We start from the raw sequence: 18,288 nt of genomic DNA, 5'->3' as shown, positions 1-18,288 counted from the left end.
TAATGAATAAAAGATAAGTATTGCATGTAGGTAAGAGTCGTTATTCACATCAATTCACTCAGGATTTTTTTAGGGTTTGTGACTTGTGAGAATTATAGTATTACAATAGGAATCTTCACACAATTTCTATTTCAAGACATTATTACACAATACAAACCTATTTTTGATTGCAGACCTAAGAATCTTTAATTTAGCATTTTTATAGAAAATACATTAAAAGTAGGAAAAAATGGCTTTTAAATTAAAGTTTTCAGAAATTTACATCATGTACTGTGTGTGTACCATCAAATATTGATCCTGAATACATTTATTTTTATTTTGGTGAGAATTTTTCGTTTTCGACAATACCGTCATGAAATATATCTACCAAAACAACTCCAAATTTGCATTTAATGACATGGTTACATATCGTATCCTTTCAAGATATTATAATATGCCATCATTTGACTATTTTTCTTGTTAATACAAGCACTGATCCAAATACAATCTCCCCCCTGTCCAACATTTTAATCTCCCTTCTAGAAGCAATATTATATACCATTTGAAAGTGAAATTAGTTTCACATCAGTTGAACTTTTTATTAGCAAGTGTAAGAAACACACCCTATTGCACAATTTGTATAGACGTTCCTTTACTTAACTTCTTAAGCTGAAGCATATTTTGCATATAAAGCCTACCTACATATATTAAACAAGAGAGTACATGTTTAATTTCACCGCTTAGTTGCCGAAATTCATGAATAATAAAAGTGTTTTTAAATGATAAATCATAACTGCTACAGTGAAACATTTTATAGAATACATATGAACAATACTTTTCTCTGTTTGAGCATATTTCAGTTTCAATTTTATATAAAGTCACTTGGGAATTCCAATTTTCATTATACATTGTACCTTGTAATTGTTAAAAGCCTCATTCATATTTGCCCGTTTTGTAAAAAGTTGACAGTTTTTCATGAAATTAGATAAGTTCTGAAATTACACAACTTTTATGTGACATCATCAACAATGATTGATTGTCGCATGCTTTAGTCCAGTGGTTCAGGCAGAGAAACAATTGATACAATAGGTACAAGGTTCTGTAAGGTGAGAAGACACTGGGATGAAGGGTGAGAAATGTTGGATGGCCACTGGAAACCATTGATATGTTGGGTGTTAGGGGCAGAAATTTTGCTTCGCAACAGACATCATATAAAAAGCAAGCTAAGGAATAGTTCTGTTTATTCCTCCAACAAAAAATAAAATGAAAGATATTTTTAAAAAGACATAAACAAAGAACTTGGTAAACTCTTCAGACTATTGTAACCATGCAAAACAAATTGTAGAGTAGACCCTGAACAAAGACAACATTAAGACATCTTCTTTTTGCATGAACTTCAATTGACCTTAATCTGATTATTGTTTATTGATGTTTGTGTAATGTCCAGTTGCAAATATTTCTTTTTTTATCAAGGACTTCACCTTTGCAAGTTAAAGTCAAGTACAATGTATAAGGAATAGATGAAACTATCTATAAAGGTATTAACAAAATGCTTTATTTAAATTCTAATAGTGTTGTTGTGCTGTTGTCATTGTCAGAATGCCAGCAGGAAAGATAGTATTTATTACTATTAGAAAACTAATATCTGGTAGCTAACACTTGAGAACTCTAATGGACACATAAACCAAAGACAACAGCTAACATTCAGTTCTCGTAGGTTTTTAAACCTACTCTCTGATTAAATGAACAAAGGAAAACAGAAGAAAAATTATCCAGGAAGACATTTCACTTTAATTGCATGGAGAATAAATTCTCCTTGTACACAAATTAATTATTTACGAATTACATCCTTACAAATGATCAGTCGAACTATTTATGGCTCAGAAAAACACAAAACGACATTATTCTAAATTTATCTTGTCTTAATGTGGCGATACTTTTCGTTTATTGAATTTTTACAACAAGTGGGAGGTTTCCTTCCATATTGTATATTAAAGTGCTGGAAATTAAAGAACGGTATAAAGGATTCAGAATAGTTATGTGCCCTTTGAACAGAGACGGAGGACACATATAGTAGAGGACCATGTCGGTCCTAAAAGGTAGCATTGCAGCCATTAAATACCTAATAGTGCAGGGTGGTTTGGTTAATTGATAAAGAGTGATGCAATAACATTTGTGTAATGAGACGGTTGTCACTTGCATAAGTCAATTTGAATTTATATCAGGACTTTAGATAGTATACTACACATATCTTTGCATTTAAATAGTAGTTTCTATCCATTCAAACTTAAGGGCTTGCTGTAAAACCTTTAAAACGCTTTAAAAAGTTACTTAAGTTTAAAACAACATAGGGAGGTTTGTGTGAATCTAAAACTGGTTTAAATCCACCACATTTTGTTCCTGTACCAGGTCAATTTATCCTTGGTTGTTGTTGTTTGTTTGTCTATTTTTTCAAAAGAGTCGGGTGTTGGTGGCTTTTGTCGTTTAAAATTTTTGGAACAAGTAATTCCTGTTATTCTTGCGATATATTATTATTGACTTAAACAGCTGTGTAATCTTTCCTTTATCTTTTTGTATCCTATCTTGGTAAACAGAATGTCATTTTGTAGTTAGCAAAAGAACTGCAGTTACTAACTTTATTCTTATTTAACACGCTTTTTGTTCACATCTTTTATACATGTATATCAAAAACTTATTATTTCATGTGTACGTGTACACTGAAATTTTACTTCCTAAAATTGTAAATAAATTGCTTTCCCATGAAAAGACAATAAACTTTAGTCTCGAATTCCAAAATTCATAACCTTTGTAGTGAAACTTTAAATTTTTATCTGACAGTATAAATTACTAAAAAACATGTAATTTTTATTTATATAATAATGTGTTATCCTTTTAGATCCTGTTTCATAACGCAGGTACAAGTTTGTAATTTTTATATTAATTGCTATCAATTTCCGTAATGTCTTTTTATTTACGTCATAAAACATAGTTTCTGTAATTTCTTTCATACGAAATCGAATAAACATTTAAAACACCTTATATTAGCAACTAACAATTAAAAGGAAGAAAAAAACTTTGAAAATACATGAACGCAACTGTATTATAAAGATTCACTTTTTCATCATCAAGTGAATTGATAATAATGGAAATGTTTTTCACTTTCTCTTGCAATTTAAAATTTAATTAAATTTTCAGACAAAAGAGTCACTAAACCAAAGAAATTGACGAATATTTAATGGATAAATTTGTTCAGCCAACTGCTTGCTTTATAAAATTGTTAATCATCTTTCTCTTGAAGCATCAAAGGCAAAGAAACTACTATTAAGAACATGTAGCCTTTATGAAAAGGGTGTTCCTTGGGCTAAAATAATTTTTTATCAACTTTATGTAATCACCAAGGAGAAATATGACCTATTTAAAGCACAGGGAAGGGAGGGGGGACCTATGAATTATTTCTGGATTCATCTTCTTGGGGAAGACTCACAGACAACCTAAAGTGTATAGCTGTTTGACAACATGAAGACTAAAAGAACTCGTTTTCCAGTTCATATAACTATGTAATGTTATATCAAACTGTTGCTACAACCCTCTTAGGATAATTGGCTTTACAAACTTATGGTCTTGGGCAGACTTGATGAAGTTTATTCTAGAAACATGTGTTATGCAAACTTAAATCATAAATTTGTTTTTTTTAATTGAGAAATCATCAAAATGTATTTAAAAAAGACAAAAATTATACAATTACTGACCATTATATCTTCACTTTTTTTTTTAGCATGCTGACTTTGGTTAGTTAAATTAGCAATATAAAACAAGGTCGGGTGGTTTAATCTGTACCAAATTTGTTTAGATCTTGCATGCTATTCCAGTGTAAGCTTAGTGGGCATGTGTTAACTAATCTCTTATTGTCCTTTCATTTAATGCTCAAAAATCTATGCAGAAGCTTAAATTGTTTACTCCTTACACAGAAACTTTTTTGCCCCCTGATTTGATGGTATTATTTCAGTCTTTTTCCCTTCTTAAACCTTTGCATTTCCTTATTTCCCATAATCTTGTTTTAACACAAATATATTTTTATATGGAAACAGTAAAATGTGAGGTATACGTGATTGACACAGTAAATGAATAACAAAAATATACAAATGAAGCATTAAGTCATCTAGAAGTATTTTAAATGCATTTCCTTGTATCTATGTAAAAATTAACTTTCCCTTTTTTAATAGTTTTCTCATGAAAAAATTGAAAAGATGTACTATCTATTTGTCAAAACCACAACATGACTCATATAATACTGGTCTGATCAGCATTTATAATTTCTATCTTTTATAAGCTTTAACTATAATAGTTCACATTACTAAAAGAAGGCGGATTTGCTCCATCGAAGCGAGAACCACAAGGTAAACATAGCCAATTTTGTACAGTTATCTAAAGCCTAAACCAAATATAAAATGACATAGCATAATATGATTGCTATGACCATTACCAAAACACACAAATACATAATGTTTGCTGTAACATAAACACACACAATTTGTATACATTAAAAAGTAATTACTGTTTAATATAAGATTTTATTTCAACTCAATTGCTTCACTTTTGTATGGATGTTTGGAATTTACTCTTCAAATTAGAGTACAAAACAAGTTAATGGGGAGCATTTTTCTGTTTTAGATACAATGGAAGATGCCATTCACTGTGGTTAGAGGAGTTAATGTAAGGGATTCTGCCCAAGTCAAGTCTTTGCCTCAGCCTGAATTTCCTAGATATTTACTGTCATGAAAAATGGTTTTTGAGCTGAAAGGACAAATTTCTGTTTATTTCTTTTACTGTTATATAGAGTTAAGATACATATTTTTAGTTTGGTGGATATCCCCCCCTCCTTTTTCACATTATTGATCAGATTTATCAATAATAAAGGTATCTTTAAATTTTTAGGACAGACTGCTGTTAAAACTATTCAGAATTCAACATTTAAAAAAATCCTAAAGGAATGAGTTATATTTTTTATAATATTATCTCTTAATCTATTCATAAGTCATTCTGATTATTTAAATCTTTAAGCATGATTTCCCTGTTAAACAGTAGCGCTTTCACATCCTAAAATTTGATCAGGAGCTTTACATAATAGATGGGTTTTTTTTTCCATCAATGGCAGACTTTAATTCAAAACAGTATTTTGTACGAGATACTTTGCCCTTATAACAACTAATATCTTTATTTCCAATAAAGCAATACATCTATTTATACAACACACCAAAATCAACTTTCCGCTTCATGTGACCAGAAAAGACGCAGATTTTAAAATTCCAATCACATTATATCAAAATTCATATGAATACTAACGGTTTAATGTTTATACTAGGCCACAACAATTGAAACCCTTTCGTTGACGAAATTTTGATTCAAATGATGTTCACATGCCATTGCATGATCCTTTCATTTAAATATAATTATTGTCAATTCCTAAACACAAAATTCACGTCAAATTGATTTTCCTTACCACATCAACATTGTTTAATCGGAGATACTGATTTTAATATCTAACTTACATTGCGAGAACAGTGTGCAGCAACAAAATATGTGAATATTAAAACCGGTTGGACTTAGTATCAATCGTATTTACATTTTTCATTGATTCTTGTTGGCTACTGCAAGTTTTCACAAGTTGCAACTCAAGACTGGAGATGAATTCTCATGACATTTTCAAGAAATAATTCTTTAACTCTAAGTGAGGGAGGTTAATTGATTTTCTGTATTAGTAATAATCAACAAGCAGTAAACCTATAGTTAGAAGATGTGTCAGTTAGACACTACAATTTAAAATGAAAAATAAAAGTTTGAAGGAGATTATTTTATCCTGACTTTGTAACATCCTATCTTTCTTATTTTTAAGTACAAATTTTCTCAAGGCTTTTATGAAGACTTTTGTAAAACCCTGAAAACAAATATCCACGAAAACACAATTCTTACTTAATCCACAAAAATTGAAATAAATGACAATAAATCAATCCACAATACTTGAAGTAGTGGTATCATAGGTCCATCGATGGTTTGACAGCCATTTTTCTTCACAATGAAACCTCAGTAAAAGTTAAAATTTCATTGCCTGCTCTTCTACCCAAATTACTCTAAATTTTCAGATGACAGCATTTAAATAGAATGAAAAAGTAAAAACATTCCAAACCCAAGGAACAGGAAACTATGCGAGCATCTTCTGCAGAGGATTCCTGTCATGTTGAGATTGGCTGAGGCTTAATGAACTCAAAATTGTCTTTTAACACATTTTACTAAAAAGAACTAAGTTTCAGAAGACATTTTGCAGCAAGGATTCAACCCTCCCTCCCTCACCCCTGCCAAAATACACTTACTTAATGAAAATCTCCATAATAGTTTGCCATTTATCTGGTCTTGATTCTTTTGCCTTTGGTTAATTCTTGGAAACTAGATAAGACTGGTCAAAGCAAAAGTCTATACCATAGAAACAACTTATTTTTCTATTTTCCTTATTCCCTACAGGCTAAATTCTGTACAGTATGCATGAACATGAAAACATACGATTTTACATCAATTATTATCCTCATTACATGACTAACTTTTTATCGCTTATGTTCTGACTTTGTTAATGACCTCGGCTACAGTTTAATTAAGATGTTAAGACCCACGTTACCTTCTTTTCACAGCAAAATTTGCTGATGGCAAGGAATGTGCTTCAAGGAATGTGTTTTGTAAAGATGTATTGAAACATAGATGTATATTCTACCAATTTTAAAATTGCCCTTTTAAGAAAATTTGTTTTGAAAATACTTTCTTTTCTCAAAACAGACTTGAAATGCAAAATGCAACTGTTGCATTATCTCCTAATCTCTACGGAAAATGGAGTACAAATTTGATATAGAAAACTGAAAACGACCTTAGTGCAATAGAGTTTTTGATGGCGAATGTACACAAGTGAGTTATGACCCTGATTAGAATTTTAACATAGAACAAGAATAAATTGAACGGTTAAGTGTTGTATTTCCTTTCTTCTTTATAACAATATATTTAAAGGTGCTATTGTGTAAATAATTACTTTTCAACTTTGGAACCGATTCAAAAAAAATCACTCCAAAACAACGTAGAAAAACATGTTATGAAAATTTGATACTCAATTTACATTTGTTTAACGTGTGGCCAATTAAAGATAGAAGCTTTGAGTCTATATTAAGATCGGTAATGTTAGCTATTTCAATGTAAAATCATGTCAGGGTGATATTTACTGCAATTTCTGATGAGTATAAAATGAAGGTATTTGCCAGATGTGACTTGGAAGAATAAATAGAATATTTTATGCTTGCTAACTTTACTCTTATTTGGATATCAGTTTAAGAAATTTTCGGAAAAGAAGGATAACTGCCAGATTTAAACAATATTAATAAATAACTTTTATTCCAACCATTTCAATTTGTCATACAAAAACTTTCAAATATCCTTCTGAAAACCATGATCTACAACAAATGTCATGCTCTTCCATCGCAGGATTGCTTGATTTTGTTCTATTTTGTTCATGTTTATGCATAACAGCTGGACAACAGAAGGGTATATAGTGTGACCTATTACAAAATCTTGGTTCCAATGCCCTTTTAAGTTCATCAATAAACATCACTTACTTTGCCAAATCCTGAGAAGAAATTTTTGACATCTTCTACTGTTGTAGACGCTGATAAACCACCAACAAATATCTTCTTTGTTCTTGTAACCATCTGAAAAAAGAACAAAATTTTAAATTATACATAAACATTTACCCATATTTATCAATATTTAACACAGGTTTATTTGGTTAAAAACTAGACATATTGCTGTTTTTAAAGGTGGGAATAGCATATTCTTCCAAAATATTCTAAAGATCTATTAGAGACCCATGAGCCTAAAATGAATCCAGCTTTTAGGTTATCTTGTCACAGAGTATATACAAGCTCATTTGGAATTTCTTAAATATGAATTATGCCAAAAATGTCTTCAGATTTGTTTCTGGATCAACACCAGAGATCTGCAGTCAGATGATATTTCATTATTTGTCTAGATCTTTACCATCAAAAGACAGCAAAATGTTTCTACCAAGTTGTCACTAGATTTTCTCGATCTCTAAGAACACATAATTAATAACTATTACATGTAGTACACAGATGGGACCGATGAATATATCTTAATTGCAAACTAATTTGCAAAAATGTATTTATTCTGTGCATAAAAAACTGCTACAATAATTGCCTATTGAAATATGACTACTGTGTAGTAAGTGACAATTATCCTGGATAGTATATGCCCTAATAACATCTCGAGCACTTAGCGTTATGTAATGATTACAAGAGGTAATTTTAGAATCGGCTGTCAATTTCTAAAGGAGATCTACTGTACACAGGATTTGCATTAATGTACAACATCTTTAGTAAAGTTAATGGGCTTACTATTTGCATGAGAAAATTTTTGCTCTTTCAGTCTTGCTAAAACATTGTACAATATTCTTTGACCCAAATGTCAGCTTTAAATGACAATAAAAACAAAGGTGGCATGTTTTATTGTGTTGCTGGATTGCAATCGCAGTGACCTATATCCCACATTTCTTTCAATTCATATAAAAAAATATGAGTACAAAGTAAAACGATGTAAAATTAAAATCAATGAGACAACAACCCAGCAACACAAAAGAAGAAAGACAGGAATATAGGTCAGCATGTGGTCTTCAATATTATCATTATTATTTGGACGAGTTCTGTTATTTCATTGTTAACTTACAGTTTTTGTACTTCACAATTAAAATAAATCTTAAGTCTTGTTTATATAATCTTTTGGCATAAAACCATACAGGGCCTTCTTAAATGCAAATTGTGGAGTAAATGGCCACTGTTGAAGATCAGGATGTGAACTTCAATTGTTGAGTTTTTGGCTTTAGTACATCTGCCCCTAACATCATTTCATTTGTATATCAGATTTTAAATATTGATTTTTCTTTCATCCAACCCTTCTGAATGTCTTGACCAGTCACCCAACATGTCAGCAGCAGATGACAATTCTATATTTAGTAATAACTTATCTAATTTAAAAACAGAACAAATTGAAGACAAATTAATGATTGACTGCTCATAGTATTAGAAGGAATAATTGAGAACAATGTATGTATGCCAATGAGAAAGCAACCCAACCACAAAAAACCCCAAAGACATCATGTGAATTTCTTGCTTGTAACTCTCTTATTGTTTACATGGAAAGTCTTTGACAACTTAAAAGTTTCTTTTTAAGATATCAATTAAATTTCCTTTTCCAGAAGCATCATGCCATGTGCTTTGAAAGTGGTATCATACACTTATATTCATCTTAAACTCTTGTTTACAAAATGCCAATGTTTACTTTCAATAAAGCCTTCCTAATGTAACAATTCCATTTGTCACTTTCTTCAGATTAATGTCAACTACAAGCAATTCTACCGAGGATTCATAAATCATGAAACAATGAACCTATTAATATTAGCACAAAATGCTTTAATTGTCAAATGATTACAAACGAATTGCGAATTAATCAAGAACGATTGGTGTAGCGTATTGGATATTATGTCATACCAATGCTAATTACTCGCGAATCAAAATGACGTAAATATTAGTAAGATGACAAACAAGATACCACCTAGCAACATTCACATTTTTGTTGCGGTTTTCTCAGTATAATGAGGTTTTTCTTTTAATGTTGCAGCTGGTTCTGTTTGTGGTGCAATCAAATGGTTCTGTTGTTGAGAAAGGTATTTTCCCAGCCTTTAAATGAACGTAAAAATAACAGTTCAAATTCATTAAAAGTTAAAGACAAAGGGGAAATGGATTACATCATAGTGTGTTTTTTTTTTTTTCAACCATAAACAAAAACAGTATATTGACCAAACTGAAAAATACCATTACAATCTGACAATACCCTATTTCTCTCTCATCCTGCACTTTCCAAAAGCCCACTAATCTAAGTCCAAAATTCCAATTTAAGTTCATAGGTGTTATCGGTTATTGAAAATTCCATCAATATATTTTTACCCTAGATTTTATCATTTTGCCTATCTTATATCTTTATTAGTGATGGACAACTGTCAAAAATATTCACATAAAATTTCATTTACTCATGACATGACTTGTAGACCAAAAGTCTCAAGGAACTTATATTCTCATACCAAAATACATGCAAATACATTCATAAAACATGATATTGGAAATCACAGACCACAAAATCTGTACTAATGACCATGCATTTCATTAGTGACATCAAGGGTCAATTGTCTGTGTAAAAGTCTAATGGAAGGTCATTTGGGTCCCTTAATAGATTATCAATCTTAATACCTGTCATTCTCATTACAGGTAAAACACAGGTAAACATTTATAACTTTATCTTTATTATACCTGTACCGATAATCAAACATGACCCTTTTGTAATATGACTCACATCTGATTGTTATTATGTAGATTCAAAACTGGAAAAAAGGGGGATGGTATAAATTAAGTTAAATAACAGGAAATCAGAAGTATATGTCAATTAGACAGTCACCCAACAGCACAATCATCATCACCCCCCCCCACCCCCAAAATGTTAACTTGGTATGTCAAGCTTAAACTTAATTCACACTATTTTGTTTTTAAAAGTTCAACTTTTATTCATAACATTTGCTCATTGTTTTGGGGCTGTATATGTAATAACATCCTAAGTGTCCTTTGATATTTTGGTGGATGGTTGTCTAACTGGCATAATCCTACCACATCTCCTTATTTTTATACACCATTACCTATTTCAAACACATCTCAAAATAGTAGAATGGGGGGGGGGGGGGGGGGGGGGGGGGGTGTGTCTGTGTCTAAACATAAGATTTACAATGGAAAAGGAAAATCAGAAAAAAGGGGGAGAGTATATATTTGTTATCTAAATCAAACATATACATGTGAATACATTTGAATTTAAAGTGTGCAGGTACCCAATCTCGCCAATCCAGATCAACGAGGTTATATTCACAAATATTTATCTCACTGGATGATAAGAAGGTCCCCATATAAAATCTCTACCCTTCCTGATTTTATGTGAGCATAATATTTACTTAGGAAAGTAGACTTGGAAGTGTGAAAATCTTTTGACTTATCTGGGGCCCAATAAAGGATGATTTATTAGAGGACCACTTAAAATATATTTTAATAATTTGAACAAACTTCTCCAATAGCGTAACAGGGTTTTAAAACTAGCACAAGCATTTATTATCTTCCGTAATATTTAAAAATGAAATCAGCATCAAATAATTTACAATAAAATTAATTTCATTACTTAAAAACAGTGCTGGTGCCCCATAACCAAAAGTCACACTTTATCAGACCACTTACTATAACCATTTTAAGTATGTTGACCATATATCATACTATTGAGCAACAATAAAATATTTTTAACTTAACAATTTACAGGTTTTAGTCCCAATAAAATGACATCATTTACTTTGTCCCAACAAGGTATTATGTTAAACATAATTTTACACTTTTGGGGCTGTTTGAAGCAAAATAAATATATACTGATATCATTTCGGTTCTCGTATACATGTATAGCTAGTTAAATTTACTTAAAACCAAATGATTAAATTTACAAATCTTACGATAGCTAAAAATAGGATTTTATTGCTCAACAATCAAATCACTTCATGATCAACAGAGTCCAATTTCACTTTCTCTATTTTGAAATGTTTCCAATTTGTAATGTGTGGTCCATAGATATCTTGTAAGACATTCTAAATTGGAAATGGAATATTTAAATTAAAAATGAAAGTTTATAGATTTGTTTGATATAATACTATATATTTGCGCTGGTTTTTTTTTCACAAAAGGCATTCAGTCGTTGCATGTTTAGATACATATCACATGAAAACACGTTCAAACAAAAGTGTTGTGACTTTAACAATAATTATAGGCGGTAATTTTTAACACGTTACATGACTATAACGTGAAATAATGGCGTCTAAAGTGAAAAGAACCAAAGTTTTACAAAATTGTAGAAAAATGCACTGAAAATTTTTTGACAGGTGACTTTAATTGCCGAAATTAAAGAGAATTTGTTGACTTATAAATGTACAAGCATGGATCTATATATATCAAGGAAAATCACAGTTATGAAAAAAGTATTAAAATTTTCATAACTTCCAAATCGCATGTAATTACCTTGATTAATGAGCGAGCTTTTATTCTGTTAGGAAATTTGTAACTCATTAAAGGATGTTTAAGACTTTTTATCCTCCATAAAATTCTACTGAAGAGGAGAGATTTTAAGATCAATAATTGTAGTCTATTTCTGAAATGAATTTTATAACTCTATGAGAGAAGGAAAAAATTAATTTCCTAGGCTTTATCACAATATGTGGTGTTAGTTGTACAAGTTTCTGTAGACTATATAGTTCTTCAAAGCCTCTGTGAAAAAAGTGACCACATAATCACTAAAGACAAGTATATATGAAAGTACTAACTTCTATTTTCTAATTATAAATTTACTGTGGAATTTCATAATCGTTTGTGGAGAGCTAATTTGACAATTGATTGACTGATTATTCACCTGTGTTTAACTCCACTTCTAGCCAGTCTTGCCTATATTACAGTGGTCAGTTTGTATTAGAGGAGGAAGCAGTAGTACCCAGAGAGAACCACTGACTTTTTGAAAAACAACTGGCATTACTAGTCAATAAAGAAGATTGGCGTCAACATGCAACAGGGGGGGGGGGGGGTGTCAAACTGACACTATCTAAGTGTTGACAGTACTAATTTGAAAATTATAGAAGAGACCATCTACAGGAATATTTATGAATAAATTCATATACATTATAAAATGACAAGCTGTTCTTTATCAAAATTATATTTATTAACTGTGTTTGCCTGTTACTGGATTAAATTACAACAAGAACAAGAGAAACCACAGAGATGTCCAAAAATAAATGTAATGTCCTTGGTTAAACAACTTATAAAGTCCACAGCACATAGGTTGTCCTTGGTCCAAAAAAAACATTACTATCAAACCTTCATTCTTTAACTCTGTGTTTTTATAATATTAACACCAAGGACTCCAGTCATATGTAAACAATATTGCCCTTTAAGATCATGTATAGAGGAAAAATTAACTTTACAGTCACCAACTAATTTTCCCAAAATGTCAAACTTGATCACTTAAATGTTTTACATATTCATTACAATTTGACAAGTTTACTTTTCTTCAGGAAAATAAATAGCCTTTTTATCCAAGCAACTGATCCTTCTATAAAGAATGTCTTTGTTGTGGTGTCCTGTCGCAGCAATGGGCAATTAGGACAGTGACATTGTAACGTCAACCCAAGTTTATAAAACAATTATTTCAGGACAAAGTAAAAACAGTCTATTTTTTATTGACAAACAGGACCCAGTAACAACTTATCTTAACTTTAACCAATCATTAAATACAGTGCATTCTATATAATTCATCACTGTTATGAACTACTACTGACCAAAGTCATGACCGAAAATTAATTATTATTTATCAAAAGCTGGCTCAAACTTGATTGATTCTGATGTTTCATTTTTGATAATTTTATTTTAAAACAGGAAGTCTTCAAAAGTAATGGATTGAAACCAGGCAGAAATAAGTATCAAGCCTATACAATTGAATTCTACCTCCCACTTGTTGCTAGCAGAGCTCAATAATGAATCTTGTTTTTAACCGAATTTGACAGAAACACAATTTACCAAATTTTCCGTCTTCTCCTATTATCTAATAATACAAAACTGTGAAAACCAGGGAAAATGTTAACAAGACGTTTTTCTCTAAAATTGTCACTTGTGTCACAATTGATCGATTCAAAACCCCTCTTTATCGCATAGTCTTCCTACAAAAATGAGTAAAATTAACCTTAATTCTCTCAGAATTCTCTTATGCCTATGGATTAAGTTGCAGTTCATGAATACAAATATTACGGGATATTCAATTTGTTTGAGGATAGATGTTTTTAGTGAATACAAATCTATCTGACAGGTTGTCGATATCTTATGAAAGATTCGGTAAAATATCTCTAAAGAGTTCTCTCTCATGACGATGGCGACCTGTTCAGAGATAATTGATTCTCGAGGTTAAAACTGTCATATTTGTCTTCCATCACTTCCAATATTGACACGAGAGATTATCAACAAGAGTCTTCATGATGGAAAACAAATAAATGTTTGAACGCTTTCAAAATGGAAAGTAAAATTCGGCTTAAAAGATCAAACTTGTTGAAACGTAATCTAGCATAGCCACACAGATCTCATGCAGACAAAATTGCTTGACATGATGTTTTTTTTTAAAAGATTTTTCAAACCAATTCTGGAATATTCAAACTCTTTTCTCATGGGGCACCGTGTTTGAAAAACAACAAATCCTATGGGCCTTTTCCCACCCAAGAATAATTATAATTTAAAACAGTCCAGCTTGGAAAAACTTGTTTTAAACAAACAATTTAAACTTATGGTGCAGCTCTTACTCTACACATATCAAACCATCTTCATTTCAAATTCATATTTACAATTTCTCATTACAGTCATATATGTAAATCTTGAATTTCTATCTTTAAAAAGATGTACCACAATATCATATTTTAAATCAAGTTTGTCCAAGCATTTTATTGGGAAATTAATAATACATTTTTGTAAAGAGAAGATAACTCTGTATCATATACTTTTCTTGACCTTGACAGTTAAAACAGACTTAATATGCAAGATAGATATCAGCTTGGAAGAATTCTACTACAGATCGATAAAGATGACTGACCCAAACATCAATTCTCCTCGGGACAAATGTCTAAATAAGTCAGGCAAAAAGATACAGGCAAAGATCAAATCTTTTGTTTTTCATTACAGAATAAGAAAAATGTTAAAAATGGACTGAAAAAAGTATAAATTTTAAAAATCAGACTCAGATGTAGAATGTTAATCAAACTTTTTACTAAATACACCTCAAGTAGTTCTGGGGCTTTTTTTACAAAAACTCTTACGACAAAATATGATCATGTGTTATGCTGAAGTGTTGTGTATTTTTTCTCCTAAGATTTTTTTGTGAAATGGGTTGCTGTTTCCAGAGTTGGAAGTTGTATCTTTTTTTCACTAAACGTTATTTCAACAGTTAAAAAAATTAAGAGTTTCAAACCAAACACAAAAGTTTCAATTTTAATTTGTGGTCCCTCCCACGCAAAAACAATGAATAACTGTAATTGGTTTATTAATTACAAATATTTTCCTACCGATGGTTGGTGGTTCTCTCCGGCTTCCTCCACCAATAAAAACTGACTGCCACGAAATAGCACAATAGTGTTGAAAGTGGCGTTAAACTCCAATCAATCAATCAATCAATCAATCAACAATTGCAAATAATGAATTATGGAAATGAAGTAAAAAATGAAGCAGCTTTGACTGAAGATTTTCAACCATAGTACAAAATGACCAACCACAAGTTTCAAGTAAAAGAAATACTAATTTCACATGAGTACAGAGGAACTGAGGTCCTAAACGATAGAAATGCATAGAAAATAAAGATTATTGACATATTTACCTATACTGCAACTAAATCCCTATCATCATTATCATCAATAATAATCTTATTTATTAATTATGAGTTTATATCCTGTTTTTTTTTGTCAATATAAAACTCATTATCCCCAAACTTTAGCCTCACTTTACCAAACTGCTAAAATCCTTTGACTCTGAAGTGTCATGAATATTATATCAGTATTGTTAATTACCAGTAAAACTGTTTCTTGTTGGTAATATATATCATAACCAGTATTATAATTTGATGGGAAAATTGCAATAACCATGTTTTCCTTTCAGCTATGTATATAGATCACTGCTTTCCTCACCAATTAAGCATATGACATAAAAACATATTCAGATTTTTAATGGTGGTCCTATAAAATTTGTAGGCCACCAGCACAGAATGACATCATGAGTGAGTTATAAAAATATATTTTATGTGGTTTTTGTACTGTTTGTTTCAAATAATACCCCTTCCATAAAAAATAAGGAGAAAAATTTGCCATCTATGTGATCTCAATTAATGGAAAAAGTCTAAATGCATTTTCACTATAATGAAAATATTGTCGAAAAGGTCAAATTCTCCAACTTGATGCAGGTTAATTAAAAATCATAAAGACTGCAGCAACATTTGGAGTAAATTAAAGAGTAATAAAACCGTATATTTCTTTGTACTACTCCCACTAAACTGTAGCTAAGCTCAGATCTTATTTTTTCCAACTTTTTTTAGTTTTATCTTAAATGTCAAACTGTCTTGGGTATACTTGATTTCTAAGACAAGTGGTGATATAAAACGTTAAGTCTATTTTTATACTTCTGCATATATGCAATGATGATTCACTGATATCAGTATATTCAGAAAACCTTGATCGATCCTGAATGTCAAAAGTCTTAATAAATCTGATTTTTACTTGGATCAAATTTCCTTTTTCCAAGAAATAGTGGAACTTAACTGTATGTCTTTAAAGCACTTCTTCAGTACTGATCTTCTTCAAACTTTTATAAATTTGAATTTAAAATCTATATCTTTTGAATTTGATTGTTTTTTTTTCAAAGAATCCATTCTTCAGCTAATTTGAATACATGTCAAACATTTTGGTTTACTCATACTTTAACTGAATAAAGTTTTGACCCAAATCTGTGTGTGATGTCTGCATTTAAAAAAGTTATTAAATTTTTTTTTTTTATTTAAATTCTTAATTTACTGACCTTTGGTTGCATTGGTGTGACTGGCATTGGAGTAGCAATGGCTTGTGTCAAATTCATGTTTCACTACAACTAAGTATTACTCCCAGGGATAAAAATCACAAAACACTAAAACTATGGTATAAAAAATCCTGCCCTTCCTTTCAAAGTCTACAAGAATAATGTCGCTGGTACAAGCTAGAACTGATCTTGTATTCGATCAACCCGACAATAGTTGTGTAAACATATGATTTGAGCAAACATTTTATAAATACCCCTTGTTATTAACTTATGAATACTGAAGTGCTTGTACACGAAAAATAATTACTCGTCGATTTCAATAGAGATGACAAACCATGCAATAGGGATGACAAAGATAATGAAGGATTTTTGGTGTTATTAGAAAACCGAATAATTACGAGAACAAACGATATAAATTGCCTTATGCTATGTTGATTAGGGTAATTACCGAAACATTTTATTTAGAGGGAAAACAGAAAGTTTTACAGTTCTTAAATTAAAAAGATTTGTTTCAGTAAGGCCAGCCAATTGTTTTCGAGTTTATAATTGGCCCAATTTGAAACTTTTTTTTCAAATTTTACTGAGCCAATTTCTTTCAGTTTTGAATTTAATAAGATTCTAACATGATATTCACCTAACACACATTCTTTTGTTGACAACTTTTAAATTGCCGTTAATTGGGAGAACCCTTGTCGACGAGGTCATCACTGTAACAGGACCATCGTAATAAATACCATTCAAATATCCCTACAACTTAATAATAAACTGTTACTGTTCTATATCAGATGACAACCAAAATAAACATGAGAATAAAATGGCCATTTTGCAACACTAAAAAAAGGAACAAATTTCAAGGACAAAAGGTTGTACAATGTGAATCATATCTCATCTATTAAAAAATTATACCCAGACAAAAGGGATTTAAAATAAGGAGTTGGAAGGAAAAAAGACCTGAATCCTGAACAAGAAACTTCGGGGGGAATCTGGGACAAAATCTGCAATAAAATCTCCAAAAGATCAATGAAATGAATAAAGTACTCAGAATTCCCAAAAATGTCTTTACAACCTTTAAAAGAATCTAAAATTTATGAAAGATATGAAAGTTTTAATCTCAAGTATGAACTAAGCCAATTTAATACATATGCATATATACATTTTTTGCTCCTTCTGTGCATAAAGTAGACCGCAATCTTCTCTCAAAAAGGAGGAGAAACTTCTTATCAAGAATTGTATATTTGCACCAGAAGTGTGAAGTGGTATGTATATAGTTTTATATCTTATGTAAAGTCTTTAAAGTTTAATTTGAAGTGAAATATTATTGCAGTTATAAAGTATGTGTGTTTAATAAAATAATGGTGTGCAGTTTCTAGGACACCATTTGCACTTCTACAAAATATTTAATTCCTTTCCAAAAAACACTTCAATTTGCTTACAAATTAATTCTTTTTTATTAAACTCTAAAAATTTATCATTACCATGGCAATTTTAACACGGTTTTAAATATAATTTATACACAAACACTTTCTGGACCAAGATCCTGGGAAAACCA

General features: G+C 30.6%; 1 protein-coding gene across 2 annotated transcripts in view; it reads right to left on the bottom strand.

The window, feature by feature from the left end:
• LOC127711697 (RNA-binding protein Musashi homolog 2-like) overlaps positions 1 to 18,288 on the bottom strand; it is a 107,875-nt gene that overhangs the window by 69,792 nt on the left and 19,795 nt on the right. For both annotated transcript variants that reach the window (XM_052217809.1, XM_052217810.1), the window contains exon 6: positions 7,626 to 7,718. In XM_052217809.1, the coding sequence (XP_052073769.1) occupies positions 7,626 to 7,718 (93 nt within the window). The remainder of the gene's footprint in view (positions 1 to 7,625; positions 7,719 to 18,288) is intronic.

This window comes from Mytilus californianus, unplaced genomic scaffold (assembly GCF_021869535.1).
Source record: "Mytilus californianus isolate M0D057914Y unplaced genomic scaffold, xbMytCali1.0.p SCAF_8, whole genome shotgun sequence".
Lineage (NCBI taxonomy): Eukaryota > Metazoa > Mollusca > Bivalvia > Mytilida > Mytilidae > Mytilus > Mytilus californianus.
Note: the sequence above shows the minus strand (reverse complement) of the source record. Positions and strands in the feature narration are given on the sequence as shown.